The sequence below is a fragment of the Chiloscyllium plagiosum genome, unplaced genomic scaffold, assembly GCF_037043375.1.
Source record: "Chiloscyllium plagiosum isolate Xiang-an unplaced genomic scaffold, Cpla_swu_hap1 HiC_scaffold_18, whole genome shotgun sequence".
Lineage (NCBI taxonomy): Eukaryota > Metazoa > Chordata > Chondrichthyes > Orectolobiformes > Hemiscylliidae > Chiloscyllium > Chiloscyllium plagiosum.
The window spans coordinates 43,390,307-43,414,910 of NW_028270156.1; the positions used below are offsets into that span (position 1 = coordinate 43,390,307).

At 40.0% G+C, this 24,604-nt stretch overlaps 1 protein-coding gene across 3 annotated transcripts in view; it reads right to left on the minus strand.

The window, feature by feature from the left end:
- The window catches only part of dennd5a (DENN/MADD domain containing 5A), a 266,025-nt gene that overhangs the window by 12,123 nt on the left and 229,298 nt on the right, over nucleotides 1-24,604 (minus strand). For all 3 annotated transcript variants that reach the window (XM_087996558.1, XM_043705881.2, XM_043705880.2), the window contains 5 exons: nucleotides 19,492-19,613; nucleotides 12,870-13,015; nucleotides 11,198-11,316; nucleotides 3,688-3,869; nucleotides 2,633-2,715 (listed from right to left, as the gene is read on the minus strand). In XM_087996558.1, the coding sequence (XP_087852684.1) occupies nucleotides 2,633-2,715; nucleotides 3,688-3,869; nucleotides 11,198-11,316; nucleotides 12,870-13,015; nucleotides 19,492-19,613 (652 nt within the window). The remainder of the gene's footprint in view (nucleotides 1-2,632; nucleotides 2,716-3,687; nucleotides 3,870-11,197; nucleotides 11,317-12,869; nucleotides 13,016-19,491; nucleotides 19,614-24,604) is intronic.

Below are 24,604 nucleotides of genomic sequence, written 5' to 3' on the forward strand. Positions count from 1 at the left end.
ACCTTTAAAAGACATCTGGATGGGTACATGAATAGGACGGGTTTAGAAAGATATGGGCCACATGTTAGCAAAAGGGCAAGATTTATTTAGGATATCTGGTCGGCATGGACAAGTTGGACTGAAGGGTCTGTTTCCATGCAGTACATCTCCATGGCTGTATGACTCTACTCGCCTTAGGTTCTTCAATCTATCCTTTCCTCCACATACTTTAATACCTTCACCTTATTCCTAAAGTGCAGGGCACAGAATTGGATACAATATTTTAACAGAGTCTGCATCCTTGTTTTATAAAGGTTTGTATATTTGTAGTCTATATCTTTTTATAAAGCACAGGAACCTGTATGTCCTTTTAACGTCTTTTCCAAACTGCCTTGTCACGTTCAACAATTTGCCCATATTTATCCAAGGTTTCTCTGTTCCTGCGTACCTCCTTTTAAAACCATATCCTTTAGTTTATATTGTCTCTTCTGTTATTCCTACCAAAATGTGTCACTTCACACCTCTGCATTAAATGCCACCTGCTACCTGTCCACCTATTCCATCAGTTTATCTCCTGTTTATATTTATCACTATCTTATTCTCAGGTATCTAAATTTCCAAGGTTTTTGACAGCTACAAATTTTGAAACTATGCCTTTATACTCAAATGCTAGTTATTAATTTATACCAAGAGTAGCAGTGGTTCCAGTATTGATTTCTCTGGAGCACCACTGCAAACATCCCTCCACTGTGAAGAACAATTCACCACAACTCTCCACTTCCTGTGACTCGTCCATTTTGTTATCTTTCCCCTTTTTATTCAATTGGCAAAGTTAAAGCCCATTTCTGATTCTTTATCAAATACTCTTTCAAAATACATATTTATTGTATTGGCCACATTATTATCAACAACTTGATGTATCATTTCAAAAAACTCTAATCAAGTTAGTGAAGCATGATTTCCCTTCAATTATATAGTAGCAGTTTTCTCCAATTACCCCTCCTATTGTCCAAATGATGGTTAATATTGTCTAGAATATAGTTTCCCATAACCAAGATCAAACTGACTAGCTTGTATTTTCTATGTTTATGCTTCCCTCTATTTGAACTAAGGTGTAACATTTGCCGTTCTCCATCCTTGACTGCACCTGCAATTTCTGCCCTTTTTCTCTCGGCTTCCTCAGCTGCATTCCATCCAGTCCTGGCAATTTACTAATTTTAAGCACAATCTGTCATTCTAATTATATCAATAGTCAGTCTATGCAGTAGTTCCATTACCTCCTCCTTCACTGTAACATTGACAGCATTTCCTTCTCTCAGATGCAAAATATTTATTTGGTACCGTAGCCATACTTACTGCCTCCATATGAGAATCTTCTTTTAGGTTCATAATTGGTGATACTCATTTTTTAATACCCTTTCAATATTTTAATGCTTATAGAAGACTTTTGGGGATTCCCTTTCATGTTAGCTGGCAGTTTCTTCTCATGCTCTGATTTTCTTATTTCCTTTGCTTCTCTTAACTTTCTATTATTAGCCTGGTTCTCATGTAATATCAATTTGGCATGCCTTAAAAACTTATTTTTCTCTGCTTCATCTTATTCTATTATTGTCATAACCAATGAATCTCTGGCTTTGCCTGTCCTAACCTTCTCCCTTTTGGGAAGATGCCTTGACTGTGCCCAAACTACCTTCTGTTTAATTTTTTTCTGTTATAGTTTTGGCTGCCAATCCATCATTCCTGTGCGCTTAGGACAAATCAGGCCATTCTATGAGCATTGCTCCCTAAATTCTCACTGTCTGGCAGTGATCCACCTGCCCTCCCCTCATTCTCTGGTAGCAGATCCAGCAATTACTTTTATTGGATCAGAAAAGTATGATTAAGAAAACACTCCTGAACACAGCTGAGAAACTTTTCTCTCTCTTTGCTATTTACACAAGAGAAATTATTCTCCCTCTCTGCCCTTTATATAATTGCTATCCCAGTCCAGACAATATTATTGAAGTCTGATTATCTACTCTATACCTCTTACATCTCTCAGCATTTTCCCTGCACATATCTTTTTCACTCACTTGCCCACACCATGCAACCCTTTGTGGTAGCATTCAAGATATGAAATGTCTAATATCACATGATTTTCTACAATACAGTGGTGATGTAGAATACATTTTGAATGATTAAAAAATGCTTACTAATATGGGATGAAATTAGGTCATGTGACATCAACAGTCTGATGCTGAATACTCAAACTTAAACAAATGATCAATTAACTTGGAAGAAAATTTAATATATCTTAAAGTCACCACAAGTTTGGATGTCAAATTTTCACATGATAGCATTGATTAAATAACTCTGACTATTTTCATTTACTGTCGAGCTGCAAAGGAATATGAAACAAAAACAGAAGTTGCTGGAAAAGCTCAGCAGCTCTGGCAGTTTCTGTGCAGAGACATTAAAGTTAACATTTTGGGTCCAGTGACCCTTCCTCAGATGTTTTGATTTACAACATCCGCAGTTCTTTTAGTTTGCAAAAAGAATACACTTTTGACAGAAAATTTCAATAAAATAAATTCTTAATCAATTGAACAACATCAAGCCTCCATTATTCTATAAGTAACAATTTTAATTAATTATTTAAACACTGGTTTCTTGCCTCCTTCTCAGGCTTGTGAAAGTGTTTGACGATGCCATTGATAGCTTCCCCAACAGATTCTTGTATCTGACCAGTATTTAGCTCTGCAACAAAGAAAAAATGTTTCATCAAATTATGTTATGTTTATTCCCATAAGTTTTCAAATATTATGTCTTTACACAGTGCAGTGCATAAAGTCGATAAATTGTGAACAAGAGACATAATTAATAAATGGAAAGACCAAAGTTCTGCCCAGTTCGACTTCCTGATGAAGGGCTCCGGCCCGAAACGTCGATTCTCCTGCGCCTCGGATGCGGCCTGACTTGCTGTGCTTTTCCAACTCAGATCTCCACCATTTGCAGACCTTACTGTCTCCTACCAAAGTTATGTAGGTTTGCAGTCTTATAAAAAGAATCATTTATCAATGGTCTTTTGTTGCTGAAAGAAGTTCAGATTTCTCCTTTATAAAAAAGTGTTGCAAAGTCAAATAGATGAAGCCCCACAGTCTGTACTCTATCACAAGCTTTGTCCTTGTATGACCTTTACTAGCATCAAAACTTTTACATTTTAATTTCTTTTCAGTTTCAACTAAAGATCATCCATTGCATCCACAGACCCGGCTGCTGACCTGCTGAATTCTTCCATTTTCTGGCATTTTTATTTTAAATTTACAGCACCCACTCTATTTTGATTTTACACAAGATACTCCTTGAATTCTGCAATTACGTCACTGAGCTGCCATTGCTACATGTATGAGATTGATTAGCAACAGTGAAACAGTTCTGTCTTAAATCAGTGTTCCCCACCCAAACTAGATTAGATAAACTACAATCTGGAATACCCAAGTCTTTTAGGGAATCAACTCCATTGTCTGTCAGGTTCCACAACAATATGCAATGACGGAAGACAATTATTTTAAATCTCCAAACTTCTCATAGTGTTAATAAATAGCACATTGTTGCTAAAGCGCAAACTCATTTGAGGATTTAAAATATTCTTCCTTCTTCTGTGATTTAATTTGCAATTCTTCCACCCACGCCCCCCCCCCCCCCAAAAAAAATCACATCTTTACTTACTTTGCCTGCTGGTAGGAGTTATATTGACAAATCTCCTGATCATACTTGGAGATTGCTGCAGTGGAGGGGTCCGACAGTGACGTTCATCGGTTTCTTGACTGGCTGATGCAAGTTCTCCAACTAGAATCCTTTCTAGGCTCCCATCATCCACCCCTTTACCGAGCCATCTACCACATGGGAACCTGGCAAACAAATAAACATGACTAGCTCCATTATACTTCTACAAATTAACATATACCTTAAGACATGAGATAGCGTTGGCAAATACAATTAAAGAGAATCCAAAGGGTATTGACAAATATATTAAGGACAAAAGGGTAACTAGGGAGAGAATAGGACCCCTCAAAGATCAGCAAGGTGGCCTTTGTGTGGAGCCACAGAAAATGGGGGAGATACTAAATGAATATTTTGCATCAGTATTTACTGTGGAAAAGGATATGGAAGATATAGACTGTAGGGAAATAAATGGTGACATCTTGCAAAATGTCCAGATTACAGAGGAGGAAGTGCTGGATGCCTTGAAACGATTAAAGGTGGATAAATCCCCAGGACCTGATCAGGTGTACCCAAGAACTCTGTGGGAAGCTAGAGAAGTGATTGCTGGGCCTCTTGCTGAGATATTTGTATCATCGATAGTCACAGGTGAGGTGCCGGAAGACTGGAGGTTGGCAAACGTGGTGCCACTGTTTAAGAAGGGCAGTAAAGACAAGCCAGGGAACTATAGACCGGTGAGCCTGACCTCGGTGGTGGGCAAGTTGTTAGAGGGAATCCTGAGGGACAGGATGTACATGTATTTGGAAAGGCAAGGACTGATTCGGGATAGTCAACATGGCTTTGCGCGTGGGAAATCATGTCTCACAAACCTGATTGAGTTTTTTGAAGTAATAAAGAAGATTGATGAGGGCAGAGCAGTAGATGTGATCTATATGGACTTCAGTAAGGCATTCGACAAGGTTCCCCATGGGAATCTTATCAGATCAAGTGGATCAGTTGGAGAGACAGATAGAAGCGATGAGGAATTTGCAACAGCAGCAGTATGTGATGGATGGCATTAATGGAAGGGGGAAAAGTCTCAGATACAGTCACATAGATGGGTTAACTCCAGGAAGGGTAAGAGAGGTAGGCAGCTAGTGCAGGAGTCTTTTGCGAATATACCCATTTCAAACAGGTATGCTGTTTTGGAAAATGTAGGGGGTGATGGATTCTCAGGGGAATGTAGCATGAACAGCCACGTTTCTGGTATTGAGACTGGCTCTAATGCAACGAGGGGTACATCGGCTTCCAAGAGATCAATTGTGTTAGGGGATTCTGCAGTCAGAGGTACAGACAGACGTTTCTGTGGCCAGCAGAGAAAAAGCAGAATGGTGTGTTTTTTTCCCTGTTTCCACGAACAAGGATGTCTCAGAGTGTCTCAGAATGTTCTCAAGGGGGAAAGGGGCCAGCAGGAGGTCATTGTCCACATTGGAACCAACGACGTTGGAAGGGAAAAGGTTGAGACTCTGAAAGGAGATTACAGAGAGTTAGGCGGAAATTTAAAAAAGAGGTCCTTAAGGGTAGTAATATCTGGATTACTCCCAGTGCTACGAGCTAGTGAGGGCAGGAATAGGAGGATAGAGCAGATGAATGCATGGCTGAGGAGCTGGTGTATGGGAGAAGGATTCACATTTTTGGATCATTGGAATCTCTTTTGGGGTAGAAGTGACCTGTACAAGAAGGATGGATTGCACCTAAATTGGAAGGTGACTAATATACTGGCAGGGAAATTTGCTAGAACTGCTTGGGAGGATTTAAAGTAGTAAGGTGGGGTGGTGGGACCCAGGGAGATAATGAGGAAAGAGATCGATCTGAGACGGGTACAGCTGAGAACAGAAGTGAGACAAACAGTCAGGGCAGACAGGGACAGGGTAGGACTAATAAATTAAACTGCAATTATTTCAATGCAAGGGGCCTAACAGGGAAGGCAGATGAACTCAGGGCATGATTAGAAACATGGGACTGGGATATCATAGCAATTACGGAAACATGGCTCAGGGATGGGCAGGACTGGCAGCTTAATTTTCCAGGATACAAATGCTACAGGAAGGATAGAAAGGGAGGCAAGAGAGGAGGGGGAGTGCATTTTTGATAAGGGATAGCATTACAGTTGTGCTGAGGGAGGATATTCCTGGAAATACATCCAGGGAAGTTATTTGGGTGGAACTGAGAAATAAGAAAGAGATGGTCACCTTATTGGGATTGTATTATAGACCCCCCAATAGTCAGAGGAAAATTGAGAAACAAACTTGTAAGAAGATCTCAGCTATCTGTAAGAATAACATGATAGTTATGGTTGGGGATTTTAACTTTCCAGACTTCGACTGGGACTGCCATAGTGCTAAAGGTTTAGATGGAGAGGAATTTCTTAAGTGCATACAAGACAATTTTCTGATTCAGTATGTGGATGTACCTACTAGAAAAGGGGCAAAACTTGACCTACTCTTGGGAAATAAGTCAGGGCAGGTGACTTAGGTGTCAGTGGGGGAGCACTTTGGGGCCGGCAACCATAATTCTATTCGTTTTAAAATAGTGATGGAAAAGGATAGACCAGATCTAAAATTGAAGTTCTAAATTGGAGAAAGGCCAAATTTGACGGTATATGGCAAGAACTTTCGAAAGCTGATTAGAGGCAGATGTTCACAGACAAAGGGTCGGCTGGAAAATGGGAAGCCTTCAGAAATGAGATAACAAGAATCCAGAGAAAGTATATTCCTGTCAGGGTGAAAGGGAAGGCTGGTAGGTATAGGGAATGCTGGATGACTAAAGAAATTGAGGGTTTGGTGAAGAGAAGGAAGGAAGCATATGTCAGGTATAGACAGGATAGATCAAGTGAATCCTTAGAAGAGTATAAAGAAAGTAGGAGTATACTTAAAAGGGAAATCAGGAGGGCAAAACGGGGACATGAGATAGCTTTGGCAAATAGAATTAAGGAGAATCCAAAGGGCTTTTACAAATATATTAGGGACAAAAAGGTAACGAGGGAGAGAATAGGGCCCCTCAAAGAGCAGCAAGGCAGCCTTTGTGTGGAGCACAGAAAATAGGGGAGATACTAAATGAATATTTTGCATCAGTATTTATTGTGGAAAAGGATATGGAAGATATAGACTGTAGGGAAATAGATGGTGACATCTTGCAAAATGTCCAGATTCCAGAGGAAGGAGTGCTGGAGAACTCTGTGGGAAGCTAGAGAAGTGATTGCTGGGCCTCTTGCTGAGATATTTGTATCATTGATAGTCACAGGTGAGGTGTCCGAAGACTGGAAGTTGGCAAACGTGGTGCCACTGTTTAAGAGTCTGACCTTGGTGGTGGGCAAGTTGTTGGAGGGAATCCTGAGGGACAGGATGTACATGTATTTGGAAAAGCAAGGACTGATTAGGGATAGTCAACATGGCTTTGTGCGTGGGAATTCATGTCTCACAAACTTGATTGAGTGTTTTGAAGAAGTAACAAAGAAGATTGATGAGGGCAGAGCAGTAGATGTGATCTATATGGATTTCAGTAAGGCGTTCAACAAGGTTCCCCACGGGAGACTGATTAGCAAGTTTAGATCTCATGTAATACAGGGAGAACTAGCCATTTGGATACAGAACTGGCTCAAAGGTAGAAGACAGAGGGTGGTGATGGAGGGTTGTTTTTCAGACTGGAGGCCTGTGACCAGTGAAGTACCACAAGGATTGGTGCTGGGTCCTCTACTTTCATAAATGATTTGGATGCGAGCATAAGAGGTACACAGTTAGTAAGTTTGCAGATGACACCAAAATTGGAGGTGTAGTGGACAGCGAAGAGGGTTACCTCAGATTACAACAGGATCTGGAACAGATGGGCCAATGGGCTGAGAAGTGGCAGATGGAGTTTAATTCAGATAAATGCGAGGTGCTGAATTTCGAGAAAGCAAATCTTAGCAGGACTTATACACTTAATGGTAAGGTCCAAGGGAGTGTTGCTGAATAAAGAGACCTTGGAGTGCAGGTTCATAGCTCCTTGAAAGTGGAGTCGCAGGTAGATAGGATAGTGAAGGCGGCGTTTGGTATGCTTTTCTTTATTGGTCAGAGTATTGAGTACAGGAGTTGGGAGGTTAGGCCTCTGTTGGAATATTGCATGCAATTCTGGTCTCCGTCCTATCGGAAAGATGTTGTGAAACCTGAGAGGGTTCAGAAAAGATTTACAAGGATGTTGCCAGGGTTGGAGGATCTCAGCTACAGGGAGAGGCTGAACAGGCTGGAGGCTGAGGGGAGACCTTATAGAGGTTTACAAAATTATGAGGGGCGTTGATAGGATAAATAGACAAAGTCTTTTCCCTGGGGTCAGGGCGTCCAGAACTAGAGGGCATAGGTTTAGGGTGAGAGTGGAAAGATATAAAAGAGACCTTAGGGGCAACTTTTTCATGCAGAGGGTGGTAAGTGTATGGAATGAGCTGTCAGAGGATGTGGTGTAGGCTGGTACAATTGCAACATTTAAGAGGCATTTGGATGAATAGGAATAGGATATATGAATAGGAAGGGTTTGGAGGGATATGGGCCAGGTGCTGGCAGATGGCACTAGATTGGGTTGGGATATCTGGTCAGCATGGACAGGTTGGACCGAAGGGTCTGTTTCCATGCTGTACATCTCTATGACTCTATGAGGTTTTGTTTTTTCAACATAAATTGTTGGAGTTGAGTTGTCATGAATTGAAGTAGGTATATTAATGTTGCTTTCTATATATAACATTGATGGATAAGTTCAGTTGAACTTACAAGGTGTGTACAAATGAGATACAAATGATATCTGATCATGAATCCATCAAGTAACCGATCAGTGCTAAATCTTGTCTGGAAAATCTCATCAAGATGTAATAATATGGAAAGGAAAGCTGGACAGTAGACTACAAAGCAAAACTAAAAGTATGTCATACTAAGTCAATTAGCTTGATGAAGGTAAATCTAAATCAATTGTGTCAGCAGATTCATCAAATGGTCATGAGGGTGGATAATGGTGTAACTTTAAATTTAATCCTATGAGTATGATAAGGCATCAGCACATGAAAAGTATAAATTTAAGATCTCTTGAGGAACCAGCACACAAAAGAATAAAGAAAGAACTTTGATCAACAGAACACAGCAAGAGACAAACATCCAGTCAAAGCAGAAGTTGAGTCAGGAATCCACAGCAAATCAAATGAATCCATTTCTTAAAAAAAATCATTGTTTTGTATTTATTACGATAAACTTCATAAATGTTGTAAGACTTGTGCAAATATACTTGTATCTGGAATGAGTCTTATAATTAATCAGGACTAGTAAACCTTTAGATTGGCTTTCTCAATATAGACTTACAATGGGAATTGACATGTCTTACAAGTGAAACATAAATAATACAACCTCTAAGACATTTTATTCCAAGAATTGTGGTAGTTCACAAGTACTCCAGTGAACTAGCATTCTTTGTAGTCAATATACGTTAGTGCACTATTTGTTGTAGGAGAATTACTAAAATAGGGCCTTATCAACCTAATGTCTAATCAATAGCTTTCAGGACGAAGAACACTGCTTTGTCATGTTTTCGTCAAGCAAGTAATCAGACAAATCCATGTCCAACTGTTCAATATGAAACACCAATTAAAATTTAAAGTTATGTTATCCCAAACTAAAATAATATTGTAGAAGATTTTTTAATATGTTTCTTATGCTGTAAAAACAAATTGCTTAATAATTGCTCTCTCCTCTTTCTTAGCCATTCATACACTTATCGAGTGAGTAATCTCCAAAGGTCATTCATGCTCAGTTCTTCAAACATTTATTTTGCATTGATTTTATATGCATTTACACATAAGCAGCCATTAATCAGTTGCTTTTGTTCTTCAGAAATCCACATATCGGAAGCTTCAGAAGTCACACTACCATTGCATACAATTTCTAGGACCAAGGGTTGAATAAAAAAGAAAAAAGAAGACTTCGGTTTATATAGCGGTTTTCATAAGTGTAGGATATCAGAAAGCGCTATAAAAATGATAGGTGTTTTTATTAAATATAATTATTGATGTAATGTTGGAAATGTGGCAGCCAGCTAGCTTAGTTAATCTGTTTTTAGTGATATTGATTGAGGGATAAGTATTGGTCAGGTTATGTGATCATTTGAGTCTGAGAGAGTAGATGAGGCTTTGATTTAAAACCTCATCTGAAAGACAGCACATTACTTCCTTGGTACTACATTAGACAGACAGCCTAAATTTTGACCTCAAGTTTCTGAAGTAGGATTTGGAACCCATAACCAACTGACTCAGAGGCAAGCATGGAAAAGAATCACAACTGACACTAATGGATGTCACTGATGAGAACTGTTAGAATAAGAGTGAAAACATTCTGAACTGAACTGATCCACCAATTGTACTGTCCTCAAAAATGAAACAAACTATGTTATCTGAAAAAATATGGGACAATAGAGGAGTGAAGCATCCTTCTTTGTGGATTTGTGGACTTGTCCTGTATTTGCACTTTATATTCAGTTTACCTTCTGTACCCATGGGCATTCATTTCTATTTTGTATATTGCTTAGGCATCAATAATATCATTATACCAAACTTATAGATCAGTTATTCATTACACAGGAACTCAGCACAAAAACTTTAAACCTGAAATACAGATCATAAATTTTAAATGGAAATACAAGTTCCAACAAATTCTTTCTGGTCAGTGGCAATCAAGTTAATGAAGTTTCTTCTCATTACTACCAGATGGCTCTAGATCATGTTTAAATTCTTTCCATTTTTGAATCACCTGCATAATCTAGTGGGAAAAAGGCTATAAATGATTTCTTTCTTCTATTCAAAGTGTTTTGAATAAAATACCTTAACATTTCCAACTTCTTTGCTTCCATGAGATTGATGGTAAAGTGTCACCAATGGCTTGGTTGTAAATATTGTTTAGCAGTAGCAAACAATTTTAACCAGAATTATTACTGTCAATGATTAAAAGCTTGCATAAGTTATGCTGAAAATGCAGCCTATTGGATGAGTCAGCACCAATAACTATAAGGTATAACAATTGGAAAATATGAAAACTTCAATCTAATCCAAATGTTCACAAGCACTTGAGACATGTTAAGTCTCTTAAACTTATCACAGAGATAAAGAGCAAATACTGTGAAGAACACAATGGTACTTGAGCTTTTTGGGTTATGAGCAACTCAACTTACTGCACCAGGAAATACAATGTTGATATCAGATTGCCTGGACATTCTAGGGTTTTGCTCAATTTTCTCTCAATAGCTAAGAAGGAAGTTTTAGGAGATATCCTCCCTCTCCTTCTCACTTGTGCACCCACAAGAGGAAGTATTTTAAATAGGGTTCACAATAGAATGAATTGCTTTTGGGTGTGTGAAAGGAATAGACTTATATAAACACAAAGTCTTGTCTTCTTACTCTCTACTACAATTTTCATTGAAATAAAAATAAAATCAGAAATTTCTCAACTATTTAACATTCAGAATTACTCACTTGTATGCATGACCAGTTATCTCATTCCTAACAACAATGTAGTCCACTAGCCACTTGGCATACAACCCTGAGTTATCGTGACCAATCAGCACTGTTGTAAGCTTTCCCAAGTTCTGACACTAGAGAAATGGAAAAAAAAAGATAACACTTATTGTTATTTGGAAAAAGAAAATAACCTAAGGGCAATAACACAGATATAGGATTTTACTGGAATTTGAAGATTGTCCCAACATCTGTGATAGTTGTCTTAACTATAAAAGAGTTTAATCAGACATCACAGATTAAAAAACCTAATAAACAATTTGAAATCCAAATCCATGAGCTTCATGTAATGGAACCTGCCAGACTAGGTATGTCACAGGTGGCTCTTGTTATCATATGGGAGCCATGCATTCTATTCCAGCCCACAAAAAAATTGATGCCATGAATGTACTGAAGTTCATTTAGAGTAACATAAAGGTCATTATTCCTGTGTCATTCAAAAAGTACAGGTAGCTAAGGGACTCTCCCTAAGTCACACAAGTTCCATGTAGCTCCTGAAGGTTGCCCAGAAAACACTAAGTTTGCTCAAACACTCCCATGGCCATTTTTGAGTGATTCAGGAAGCTGCCATCAGAGAAGGAAGGCATGTAAAGAGCCACTCTCCCGGCCTTATTCTAACATTCCTTTGCCTCTCAGTGACTCCTTCACCTGTGGCGTAAGTGTCTCATCAGTACTAGACATCTTGTGGGTACATTAGCAGCAGCAATTGCCACTTCTGGTTTCAACGATTGGAATCCTCGATCTCTGGAAAGGCCCAATATTAATCAATTAAGTGTCTGACAAACAATTTGTCTGGGCCTTTCCCACAGAAGTGCTGCAGGTCTTTTGCTGGTTCTCTGACTGGTGTGTCGTGTCCAAATTGAATAACATCACCTCCTAAATTTCCCATACAACATTATAATTGAAGGATCAGTAATATATGTTCATTTTAATGCACCAAAATCCTACAGTCTCCTAACTAATGGCCTCGTGGGATTCTCTCTTTGACATTAACTGCACTAGTTCAAGACGAATGCTTATCACAACCTTTAAAAGCAATAAATGCCAAATATTGCTAGCAATGCTCAAATCGCAAGGATGAACATAAAACCTTAACTATACAGAAGATGTGTAATAAAGTGCTTAGTAGCTCTATATAAAACAGACTTGTTGCGTTTTTGCTTTCTTGAAGACAAGCCAAAGTTTTAATACATTTTAAGTTTATTTTACATACAATTCAAAATCTAAATTAAGCAGAACACTCTGAAAGCCCAAGAAACAAATCCTAATTCCCGCATAAAAATTGATGAAATTCTTACGTCTGTTGTGGTTCTGTTCGCCGAGAACCACAACAACGAGCACCCGAGCTACAAATCTTCTCACAAACTTTGAATTCTTACATCTATTTGGGATTGGTGGCAAAGACAGACAGCAATAAAATTCATTCTCATACTGTCTTTACAGCTTGATAAATAATGAGACATAGCAAAAAAAATTAAAATGGGACCAACAGATAAGGCATTTTTCTGAACATTTTATATGTTTCACATCAATAAAAATGTAAGTGTGCTACACCAAACTGCAATGAATAATAAAATTAAATTTTATAGAAAAACCAATCAAACCTACACTTAGTTGTATCTTTACTGACCTCAAATGTCATTTCAAGGATACTTTTGGGTATTTGTAAGATTCCCGTCTCTCCCAGTTCTCCTGATATACAGATCCAGGGATTAGCTGTAAACATGGAGCCACCTAACTTTTTACTTGGAATGACCAACACATGGTATGGAATCACTGTCAATATAAAATACGTAATTTATATAAGCATGCTGCAAGCAACACCTTTGCAAATCCATTAAAAACAAGTCTTAAAATAACCTGTCTCATCTGATGCAACCAAGAATTTGCTGTCAACATAGCAGTGAGTTTAAATCGCACTGATTAAATGTATACATTGCCCAGCAACAACAGAATAAATTCCCATTGAATTTCAAAATGTTACATGTTCATGGAAGACTTATATTTGCTTTGCTTTGTTATCATTAAGAAAACAGCACTCCTGCTCAATCTCCCAATAAGCTTCATGAAGTTATGTCTTAATTACAGTGAAATTCACTGTTAAAATTAGAGCTAGTATTTAAAGCACTTAGCTTTTTAAAGAATTTATCGTTCATAAACTTTAAAATATTTTTCTTACATTTCTTTGTTGCATTAAGATTTTAGCTTAAATTTAATCAATCTTTTCCCCTACTTCTCTTTCTGAATCTGATTTGACACTAACTTACCTACTCTGTTCACTTCAATTGATTAGAGATGGACTCAGACTTATCATTAGTATGGTTGTTGATCTCCAATCCTTCAAATTCTATTTACGTTCAATCCTACAAATTAAGGGCTAGTACTTATTGTACAGAGAGAATTTTTAAAAATATCGTAATACATTTTTAACATATTTGTAACCCTTTTAAAACATCACTGGAGATTTCTTATCTTGCCCATTCTTCTTTTGATTTAACATTTCTTTCAAAATCTATTTATAAAACAGCTTTAGAAAAATGGGTTTAAGTTTGCAATATTACTGAAACAGATGGAAAACCTAACAAAGTTAAAGAAGTCATGTTGTGACAAATGGTGTTAGATCTGAAAGGTTACTTCTGCATGTCTCTCCACAGACATGGAACAGTATGGGAACAGACCCTGCAGTCCAACCCGTCCATGCCGACCAGATATCCCAACCCAATCTAGTCCCATCTGCCAGCACCCGGCCCATATCCCTCCAAATTCTTCCTATTCATATACCCATCCAAATGCCTCTTAAATGTTGCAATTGTACCAGCCTCCACCACTTCCTCTGGCAGCTCATTCCATATCCGTACCACCCTCTGCATGAAAATGTTGCCCCGTAGGTCTCTTTTATATCTTTCCCCTCTCACCCTAAACCTATGCCCTCCAGTTCTGGACTCCCTGACCCCAGGGAAAAGACTTTGCCTATTTACCCTATCCATGCCCCTCATCATTTTGTAAACCTCAGCCTTCGATGCTCCAGGGAAAACAGCCCCAGTCTGTTCAGCATGTCCCTATAGCTCAAATCCTCCAACCCTGGCAACATCCTTGTAAATATTTTCTGAACCCTTTCAAGTCTCACAACATCTTTCCGATAGGAAGGAGACCAGAATTGCACGCAATATTCCAAAAGTGGCCCAACCAATGTCCTGTACAGCCGCAACATGACCTCCCAACTCCTGTACTCAATACTCTGACCAATAAAGGAAAGCATACCAAACGACGCCTTCACTATCCTATCTACCTACGACTCCACTTTCAAGGAGCTATGAACCTGCACTCCAAGGTCTCTTTGTTCAGCAACACTCCCTAGGACCTTACCATTAAGTGAATAAGTCCTGCTAAGATTTGCTTTCCCAAAATGCAACACCTCGCATTTATCTGAATTAAACTCCATCTGCCACTTCTCAGCCCATTGGCCCATCTGGTCCAGATCCTGTTGTAATCTGAGGTAACCCTCTTCGCTGTCCACTACACCTCTAATTTTGGTGTCATCTGCAAACTTACTAACTGTACCTCTTTTGCTCGCATCCAAATCATTAATATAAATGACAAAAAGTAGATCCTTGTGGCACTCCACTGGTCACAGGCCTCCAGTCTGAAAAACAACCCTTCACCACCACCCTCTGTCTTCTACCTTTGAGCCAGTTCTGTATCCAAATTGCTAGTTCTCCATGAGATCTAACCTTGCTAATCAGTCTCCCATGGGGAACCTTGTCGAACGCCTTACTGAAGTCCATATGGATCACATCCACTGCTCTGCCCTCATCAATCCTCTTTGTTACTTCTTCAAAAAACTCAATCAAGTTTGTGAGACATGAATTCCCATGCACAAAGCCATGTTGACTATCCCTAATCAGTCCTTGCCTTTCCAAATACATGTACATCCTGTCCCTCAGGATTCCCTCTAACAACTTGCCCACCACTGAGGTCAGGCTCACAGGTTCCTGGTTTGTCTTTACCGCCCTTCTTAAACAGTGGCACTATGTTTGCCAACCTCCAGTCTTCCGGCACCTCACCTGTGACTATCGATGATACAAATATCTCAGCAAGAGGCCCAGCAATCACTTCTCTAGCTTCCCACAGAGTTCTCGGGTACACCTGATCAGGTCCTGGGGATTTATCCACCTTTAACGGTTTCAAGACATCCAGCACTTCCTCCTCTATAATCTGGACATTTTGCAAGATGTCACCATCTATTTCCCTACAGTCACTAAAGTATCATCAACATTTTCGATTTTCTTATTATCAAAATAGAAAGATAAAATGATTCAATAGATACTCATTGGTCATTCAAAATTTAGAAACGTGTTGATTTTATTGAGTTCTAACTGAATAACACATTAGCATCATATATACATTCTTCTATACAATTTCATTGATGAATGGTGTTTCATAAATACCACAATTAATTTGTTCAGTTGTGGCAGTGTTCATGCTACTTCAGACTATGGGCCTCATGCAGAAAAGTGGAGCTAGTGTAGGCAGTAGCACATCTTAGACTTGATGGGCCAAGGGGCCTATTCTGTACAATTCCATTAAACGTTGATTTGGTCACTTATAAAATACCTTCTGGAAATCTAAGTTCAGTACATCAACAGGCTCCTCTTTATCCACTGTACAAGTTGCTCCTTCAATGAACTCTAATAAATTCATTGAAAAAGATTTCCCTTTCATGTGGATGTTGAGTTTTTTTTAAGTGTCCAGCTATCATCCTTTAATGATCATTTCTAATACCTATCATGCCGACTGGCCTTTAGTTCCGTTTCCTGTCTCCCTCCTTTCTTGAAGAGGGGGGTGTTATATTGCTACATTCCAAACTGATGAACCTTTTGAGCAGTTAGGAAATTTTAGAAAATTAACACCCATTAGCTCACTCGCCACCTCTTTTTAGATATTAGAATGAAGTTTTTCTGGATCTGGACATGTGTCAGCTTGCTATTCCATCAGATTGCTTGGTATTGCTTCTTTGGTATTGTTATTTGAAATTTCTCTAAGTCTTTCACTTCCTCACATCTCCTGATTCTCTGACAATAGTGGAATTTTGTTTTACAATCTTTATAATGAAAACAGAAGCAAAATGTTTGTTCACTTCATTTGCCATTTTCTTACCTACTGTTAATGTCTCCATTTTCAATTTCTAAACAACCACTCATTTTGCTTCCTTGGTTACTTTGTAATCCATAGAATCTCTTACTGTCTGTTTTAACATTCCTGGTTACTTTCCTCATATATACTCAGTTCTGCTATAACACGATAGGTCCATTCTCGTGCAATCTTGCATTAAGAAAATCACGCAAGAGTTGCACTATCTAAACTAATGGGACCGGAATCATATTATAAATGTTGCAAGTAAGGAAAGTTTGCGTTGTATAAATAACAGTCAAAATTCTTCAATTGCGTTAAAGAAACATGCATTACAGTAGAACCAACAGTACTCTAATTCCTTCCTCCTGGTTAACCTTCCATCATTTTCTGCAATTCTTTATGTTCTGAACAATCATCTGACTTGCCACTCGTTTTAGCACAATTATACGCTTTGTCCTTAAGTTTGATGCCTTCTCTAATTCAATTAATTACAGATTGTGAGACCCCCCTCCCCCCTTTAGAATTTTTGTTTAAAGTAGGGATATACTTATTCTGAAATATCACCTTAAATATTTGCCACTGCATCTCTATTCATCTATCCCATAATCGAGTGGCCAGCTTCTTTGCCCATATAGTTGACCTTATTGAAGTTCAAAATACTAAAATTCTTCCTCTCAAACTGCATGTAAAATTCAATCGTATAGTTGCTGTTTTAATCTGAGGTCATTAATTAATCCTGCCACATTACATAATACTAAATCTAATACAACTTACTCTCTAGTCAGTTCCAGAATGTGCTCCTGTGAGAAATTGCCATGAAAGCATTCTATGAGTGCCTATGAGTGCATATTACAATTGCCAAATTCATTATTTTATGTTTATAAGCAAATTAAAGTCAACCACAACTAATGCCATCGCTTTATCATAGGAACCCAATATTTCTTCTTGTATATTGTACATTGCAGTTATTGTTTGGGACATTATTAACAACTCACACAAGTGACTTCTTTCCTCCACAGAAAGTGATTCCACACCCCGATCTCCTGAACCAAATTCATTTCTAAATATTGCACAAATACCATCCTTGAATAAGTGTAACCCTTCACTATACTTCCTATTCTTCTTGAATGTTCTTGAATCCCTCAACATTCAGGACCTGATCCTAGACATTCTGCAGCCCAATCTCTGCAATGGCTATCAGATCATATTTATTTAATCCACTTCTGGTTATCAATTTGTTTGCTTTGTTATGAATGCTATGTGTATTTAGACCCAGAGGCCTTAGTTTTGATCTTTTGTTGGGTTACCTCTGTAACATCTAATCTTGATCGCTGATACATTTTGAGGTTTCTCCTCTGACCCTTTCTATTATTCTCTGATCCATATTTTAGATATTATTATTTTCCTCTTGAACTTTGTCTCTTTGATATACCGCATCTTTCCACATTTGATCCCTTGCCACCACTATTTAGTTTAAGACTCTCTTTACTGCCCTAGTTCTGAGGCTTGCAAGAATAATGATCCCAGAACTGAAATAGGAACTGACTAACACCCGGGTTAACAAGGCAAATTAGAGATAGAATTAAATCTGAGGAAGACACATACAAATTGGCCAGAAAAGCGACCGTCTAGAGGATCGGGAACAAGTTTTGCTCTTGCAAAGGGAGACACAGAGGCTGATTAAGAGGGGCAAAAGAGAGTCATAACAGTACAACTCCACTTTCCCCAGTACTTGCGCCAGGGTCCATCAACTGAAATCACGTTTCCCATTCCAGTCTTTGAGCCACATATTCATCTCTCTAGTTTTACGTCCCGTATGCCAATGCAACAATCACCTTTGAGATTATCACCTTTACATTTCTGCTGTATAATTTAATGATTAGCAACTAAGCCTATTCTCTCTGCAGAATCTCTTTCCTGTTCTACGTAGGTTTCCAGCACATATGTGGTCAGGACAATGGGATTATCCCAATCCCACTGCAAGTTCTTCTCCAACCTTGAGCAAATGTCCTGAACTATGATACTAGGAAGACAATGCAGCTTTCTGGACTCTCACTCTTTCTGGAGAAAAGAGTGCCAAACCCTTTATTATACTTTCCCCTACTAGCATACATTCTTTATTTCTCTCTCACTTGGATGGTCAGTTTGCTATCCACCCTGCAGTCCTTGCTCTCATCCAAACAAGCTGAGAGTCACTCAAACCTATTGCAGACAATCACAGTGGCTGGCACACCTGCACTCTTACCCTCTTGACCCCTTGCACATCTCACTCAAACTAACACTCTCCTGGCTGCTGACCAAATTAGAAATCACTATCCTTTGTGTCTCCTGGTACAAAGTATCCAGGTAACTTCTCCTTTCTTCATTTGTTGCAGAGCATGCAGCTCAGCCTCTAGCTTAATGACTGGTGTGGAGGTGATGGTGTTGGATTGGGTTGGACAAGATCAAAAATCACATGACACCAGGTTATAGTCGAATGAGTTTATTTGAAAACACCAGTTTTTGGAGCACTGCTTCTTCATTAGGTGCTAGCCGAAATAGTGTTTTCAAATAAATCCGCTGGACTATATCCTGGTGTTATGAGATTTTTGGCCTTAATGACACTGATCTGAGGTTTCCCACACTGCAAACATTTGGTACAGATGAGCTTGCCTTGGATCACAATGTTATCCAAGAACTTCCACATTCTGCAGCCATGACAGAACACCTTTTGGCAGAGTTCTGCCACTCTTAATGAGATTTAACTATTTAAGTAAATTGTACACTTAATTACATGGTTTTTGTTTTTAACTTCACCAGCAATTTTGAAACTTAAGAACAGACCTTTAACACTTACCAGTTCTCACCAAAAAACTGGTTCTTTTGCCATTAGTACATCAAGATCCATTCCAAACTCTCCAGTTTGCACTCAGTTTCCTCAGCTATACTAGTTTCCCTAATTATAGTGGCTACACATTACTACTTTATGCATCCCAAAATTAAATGTACATCAAATAACTATATCTCAAATAAATGTTTTGACAGGAAAATGCAAGGGTATTCTGTAGTTACAATGCTATCAAATCCAATAAGTTCCTATTTATGGCTCAGTCATTTTTAGCATATCAATGGATACTTACTGATTGTTGTGAAGACATTAGTAAAGCAGAAGTAATCCACTGCATTGAATGAAAGGAGGTGATAAAGGAATTGTTCCTTCTCATCATCGCAGCGAAGGAAGGCATAGTGTTTATATAGTTTTCTGTAATTATAAAAGAAGACGCCTTTAAGCAAGAATATTTTTAAGAAAACAGTTGAGAAAAATAGCTAATTGTTTGACCAAATATTAAAGAGTTAGGATGCTTTTATACATGGGATATCCAAACAAAATATTATTCACTATCAATTCTTCTTCACTAATAAAGACCACATAACTATAATAGTGTCCAAGGAGATACTGATGCATACCAGTTATTTCCAGAAGGACAGTCCACACTAGACCGAGCAATGGGAATCAATGGGAATTCTCTTTGTTGTTGCAATCATACCTTGCAAAAGGGAAGATGGTTATGGATGCTGGACATCAATCATCTCAGCTCCAGTTCATCTATGCAGGAAATTCTCAGTGTCCCAGGCCCAAATATCTTAATTGATTCATCAATGACCTTCCCACTATTGTGGGGTCAGGATGTAAATGTTTGTTGATGACTGCATAATGTTCAGCATGATTCACAACTCCTTAGGTACTGAAGCAGTCCACATTCAACTGCAGGAAGATCTGGACAACATCCAGGTTTGGGCTGATAAAGTGGCAAGTAACATTCATAAGTGCTAGGCACTGACCATTGAATCAAATATACAGGAGGGGCCCATTGAGTCGGCACTGACAAAACTACTCTAAATTTACATTAGCCTGACTTTCTAGCACTTGCCCGATAGCCCTGAATGTTATGACATTTCAATTATTTATCCAAGTACTATTTAAAGATTGTGAGGTTTCTTGCCTGAACTACCCGCCAGGAAGTGCATTCTAGACTCTCACCACCCCCTGGTTGAAATTTCTTTTCCTCAAATTCCCTCTAACCCTCCTGCCCTTCACCTTAAAATCATGCCTCCTTGTTATTCATCCTTCAACTAGAGCTACAGCTGCTTTCCATCCACCCTTCTCATGCCCTTCATAATCTTATACACCTCAATCAGGTCCTCGAAGAGTTTTCTCTGCTCTAACCTTAACTGATCCAGCCTCCCCATACACACAAACATCCTTCTACCATCACCCTTTGTCTCTAACCTCCATTTCTTCCTCTCACGCCAACCCAACCAGTACGCTTTCACTGACACTCTCATTTGATTGGCTGAACTGGTCCTCACCTTCAACAATTTCTCCTTCGAATCTTCCCACTTCCTCCAGACCAATGGGGTAGCCATAAGCATCTGCATGGGCACCAGCTATGCCTGCCTCTTCATTGGGTACATGAACAATCCATCTTCCGCAGCTACACCAGCATCATTTCCCACCTTCGCCTCCGCTACATCGATGACTGTATTGGCGCCACCTCAGGCTCCATGAGGAGGTCAAACAGTTCATCAACTTCACTAACACCTTCCACTCCAACCTTAAGTTCACCTGGACCATTCTGGACACCTCCCTCCCCTTCCTGGACCTCTCCATCTTAATTTCTAGCAACCAACTCAACACGGACATCTACTACAAACCCACTGACTCCCACAGCTACTTGGACTACACATCCTCCCACCCTGCCTCCTGTAAAAATGTTATCCCTTCTCCCAATTCCTCCACCTCCATCACATCTGCTCCCAGGAGTACCCATTCCACCATAGAACATCCCAGATGGCCTCCTTCTTCAAAGGTTGCAACTTCCCCTCCCACGTGGTCGACAATGCCTTCCAGCACATCTCCTCCACTTCCTGCATCTCTGCCATTGAACCCCACCTCTCCAATCGCCATAAGGACAGAAACCCCCTAGTCGTCACTATCCACCCCACCAACCTTTGGATACATCACATAATCCTCCACCATTTCTGCCACCTACAAACAGACCCCACCACAAGGGATATATTTCCCTCTCCACTCCTATCTGCGTTCCGGAGAAACTATTCTTTCTGCGACTGCCTTGTTAGGTCCATGCCCCCACCACCCCACCTTCCACTCCTGGCACCTTCACCTGCCTTTGCAAGAAATGCAAAACCTGCGCCCACAGCTCCCCCCTTACCTCCATCCAAGGCCCCAAAGGAACCCTTCCACATCTGACAGAGATTTACCTGTATTTCCACACACATCATCTACTGTGTCCGTTGCTCCCGATGTAGCCCCCTAGACATTGGGGAACAGGATGCCAACTTTTGGAACGTTTCAGAGAACATCTCTGGGACAGATGCACTAAACAACCCCATCACCAGGTGGCCAAACACTTCAACTCCCCCTCCCTCTCCACCAAGGACATGCAAGTCCTGGGCCTCCTCCACCGCCAAACCCTAACCACCCAACACCTAGAGGAAAAACGCCTCACCTTCCACCTTGGGACCCTCCAAACACATGGGATCAATGTGGGATTTCACCAGTTTCCTAATTTCCCCTCCCCCCATCTTATCCCAGATCCAACCTTCCAACTCAGCACCGCCCTCTTGAACTGTCCTACCTGTCCATCTTTCTTTCCACCTATCCGCTCCACCCACCTCTCCGACCTATCACCTTCACCCACCTATCGCATTCCCAGCTCCCTTCCCCCAGCCCCACACCCCTCCCATTTATCTCTCAGCCCCCTTGGGCCACAGGACCCGTTCCTGATGAAGGGCTTATGCTCGAAACGTCGAATATCCTGCTCCTTGGATGCTGCCTGACTGGCTGTGCTTTTTCAGCACCACACTCTCTGACTCTGATCTCCAGCATCTGCAGTCCTCATTTTCGCCTCTCTAACCATTAAGCTAATTTCCACCTAATGGGAACCTGTTGGATCTGTATGCTCACCAATTCCATTTTGAATGCTCCCCAACATTCTGCTATTGAGTTATCCAGAGGTAGCTGTTCACAGTCTACTATGACCAGATCCAACTTTAATGAAGTCTAGCTTCCCCCAGTCCAAAAACCTTTTCTGCAGATCATTTTTTTCCATTTTCCATAATAAGCTTAAAACCTATGGTGTTCTGGTCACCATCACTAATGTGCTCATCCATTACCACCTTAACCACCTGTTTGGCTTCATTCCTAAAATTAGGTCCATCACTGCACCGTCCCTTATTGGACCTTCTATATCTTGATATAAAAAGCTCTCCTGAATACATTTCATTTGAGCAGAACTGATCTAAACAAGCCATATAAATACTGTGGCTACAAGAACAGCTTGGAATCTTGCACTAACCAATTCATGTTTTGACTCCCCAAATTTGGTCCACTGTCGACACAAGGCATAAGGCGGGTGTATGATGGAATATTCCTTACCTGCCTGAAACAATGCAGGATCAACAACACTCAAAATGCTTGGTACCATCCAGGACAAAACAGCCAACATGATTGTTTGTTGATGTGGTGCCAATCAGTTCTTCCAATACTGACACTCAGTAGTAGCAGTGCGTACTCTTACCAGGCAGTGACCATCTCCAATTAGAGACAATCTAACTACTGACATTCAATGGTGTCCCATCACCGCATCCCAACCATCAATATTCTGCAAGCTACCATTGACCAGAAACTGAACTGGACTAGCCATATAAATTCAGTGGCTACAATAGCAGGTCAGAAGCTAGGAGATCTGTTGCAAGCCACTCACCTCCTAACTCTCCACAGCTACAAGGCACATGTCAGGAGTGTCATGGAAAACTCCCCACTTGCTTGGATGGTTGCAGCTCTAAGAACAATCAAAAAGCTTAACCTCATCCAGGACAAAGATCCATTCCTCCACACTGATATTCAGTAGCAACAGTGTCTAATAAGATGCACTGCAGAAAATCACAAAAATCTTACAGATTAACTTCCAAACCTAAGACCAATTCCATCTAGAAGAACAAGGGCAGAAATAAATGGGAACATTACTAATTGCAACTTTCCCTCCAGTCACTCATCATCCTAACTTTGAAATATATTGCTGCTCCTTCACTGTGGCTGGTCAAAATCCTGGAATTCTCTCCTGAAGGAGACACAGACTGTAGCCAAACAAGAAAGCAGCTTACCACTGCCTTCTCACTGGCGACTCGGGACAGGCACTAAATGCTGGCAAGCCAGCATCACCAATGTCCTGCAAGTGAATAAAACATCTATTAAGATATATACTGCAGAAATTCACCAAGACTAATTAGACAGCAACTTCTAAACCGATGACCACTGTCATTTAGAAGGGCAAGTGTGGCAGATAGAAGGGAACACCACCTGCAAATTCACCTCTAAGTCATTCAACATAGAGATTTGGAAGTAGATCATCACTCCCTCAGGTGACTGGATGAAAATCCTGTCACTCCCTCCCCACTGACATTGTGGGTCTGTCAGTGGCAATTACACTGCAGCAATTCAAGATGGCAGCTCAAAACTGTTCAAGGGCAATTAGAGAAAGGTAATGAATGAATTGCGATGTATTTCAAAGTCAGATAGATGACTTGCTTGGAAGGGAACATGCAGCTGGTGATGCTTCAAAGTTTCTGGATGTGGTGCTACTCTCGTTGGCTACTTTGTCCTGAATGTTATCAAGCTTCAGGCGTATTGCTGGAGATGCATTCATCCAGACATGTGGGAGTATTCCATTCCATCCGTCTCCTGACTTGTGCCTAGGATTTTCTCTGATGTTACTTGCCACTTGCAGCCCAAGTCTGCATAATGTCATGGTCCTATTGCTTCAGTATCCTGGGAGTTGTAAATGTTGCTGTACACTGGAGTCACACCTGGCACAATCAGTGGAGAATTCTTGTCTGGATTCTCATTAGTTCTAATTTTGCTTGGGCTTTCTGATGTCACACTTGGACAAACATGACCTTGTTGACATGGGCAGTCAGTCTCAATCTTTTTCCCTCCTCTAGAATTTTTTTTGTCAATGTTTGAACCAAGGCTGTACTGGGCTCAGGAACCAAGTGGTCCTAGCAGAACCCAAACTGAGTATCAGTGAACAGGCTATGGCCAAGCAAATGCTGCCTGATAGCACTGCTGATAACCCCTTTCACCATTTTACTGATTAGAGTGTAAACTGATAGGGCAGTATGTGGCCTGATTGGATTTGTCTGCTTTGTGTACAGGACATAGCTGGACAA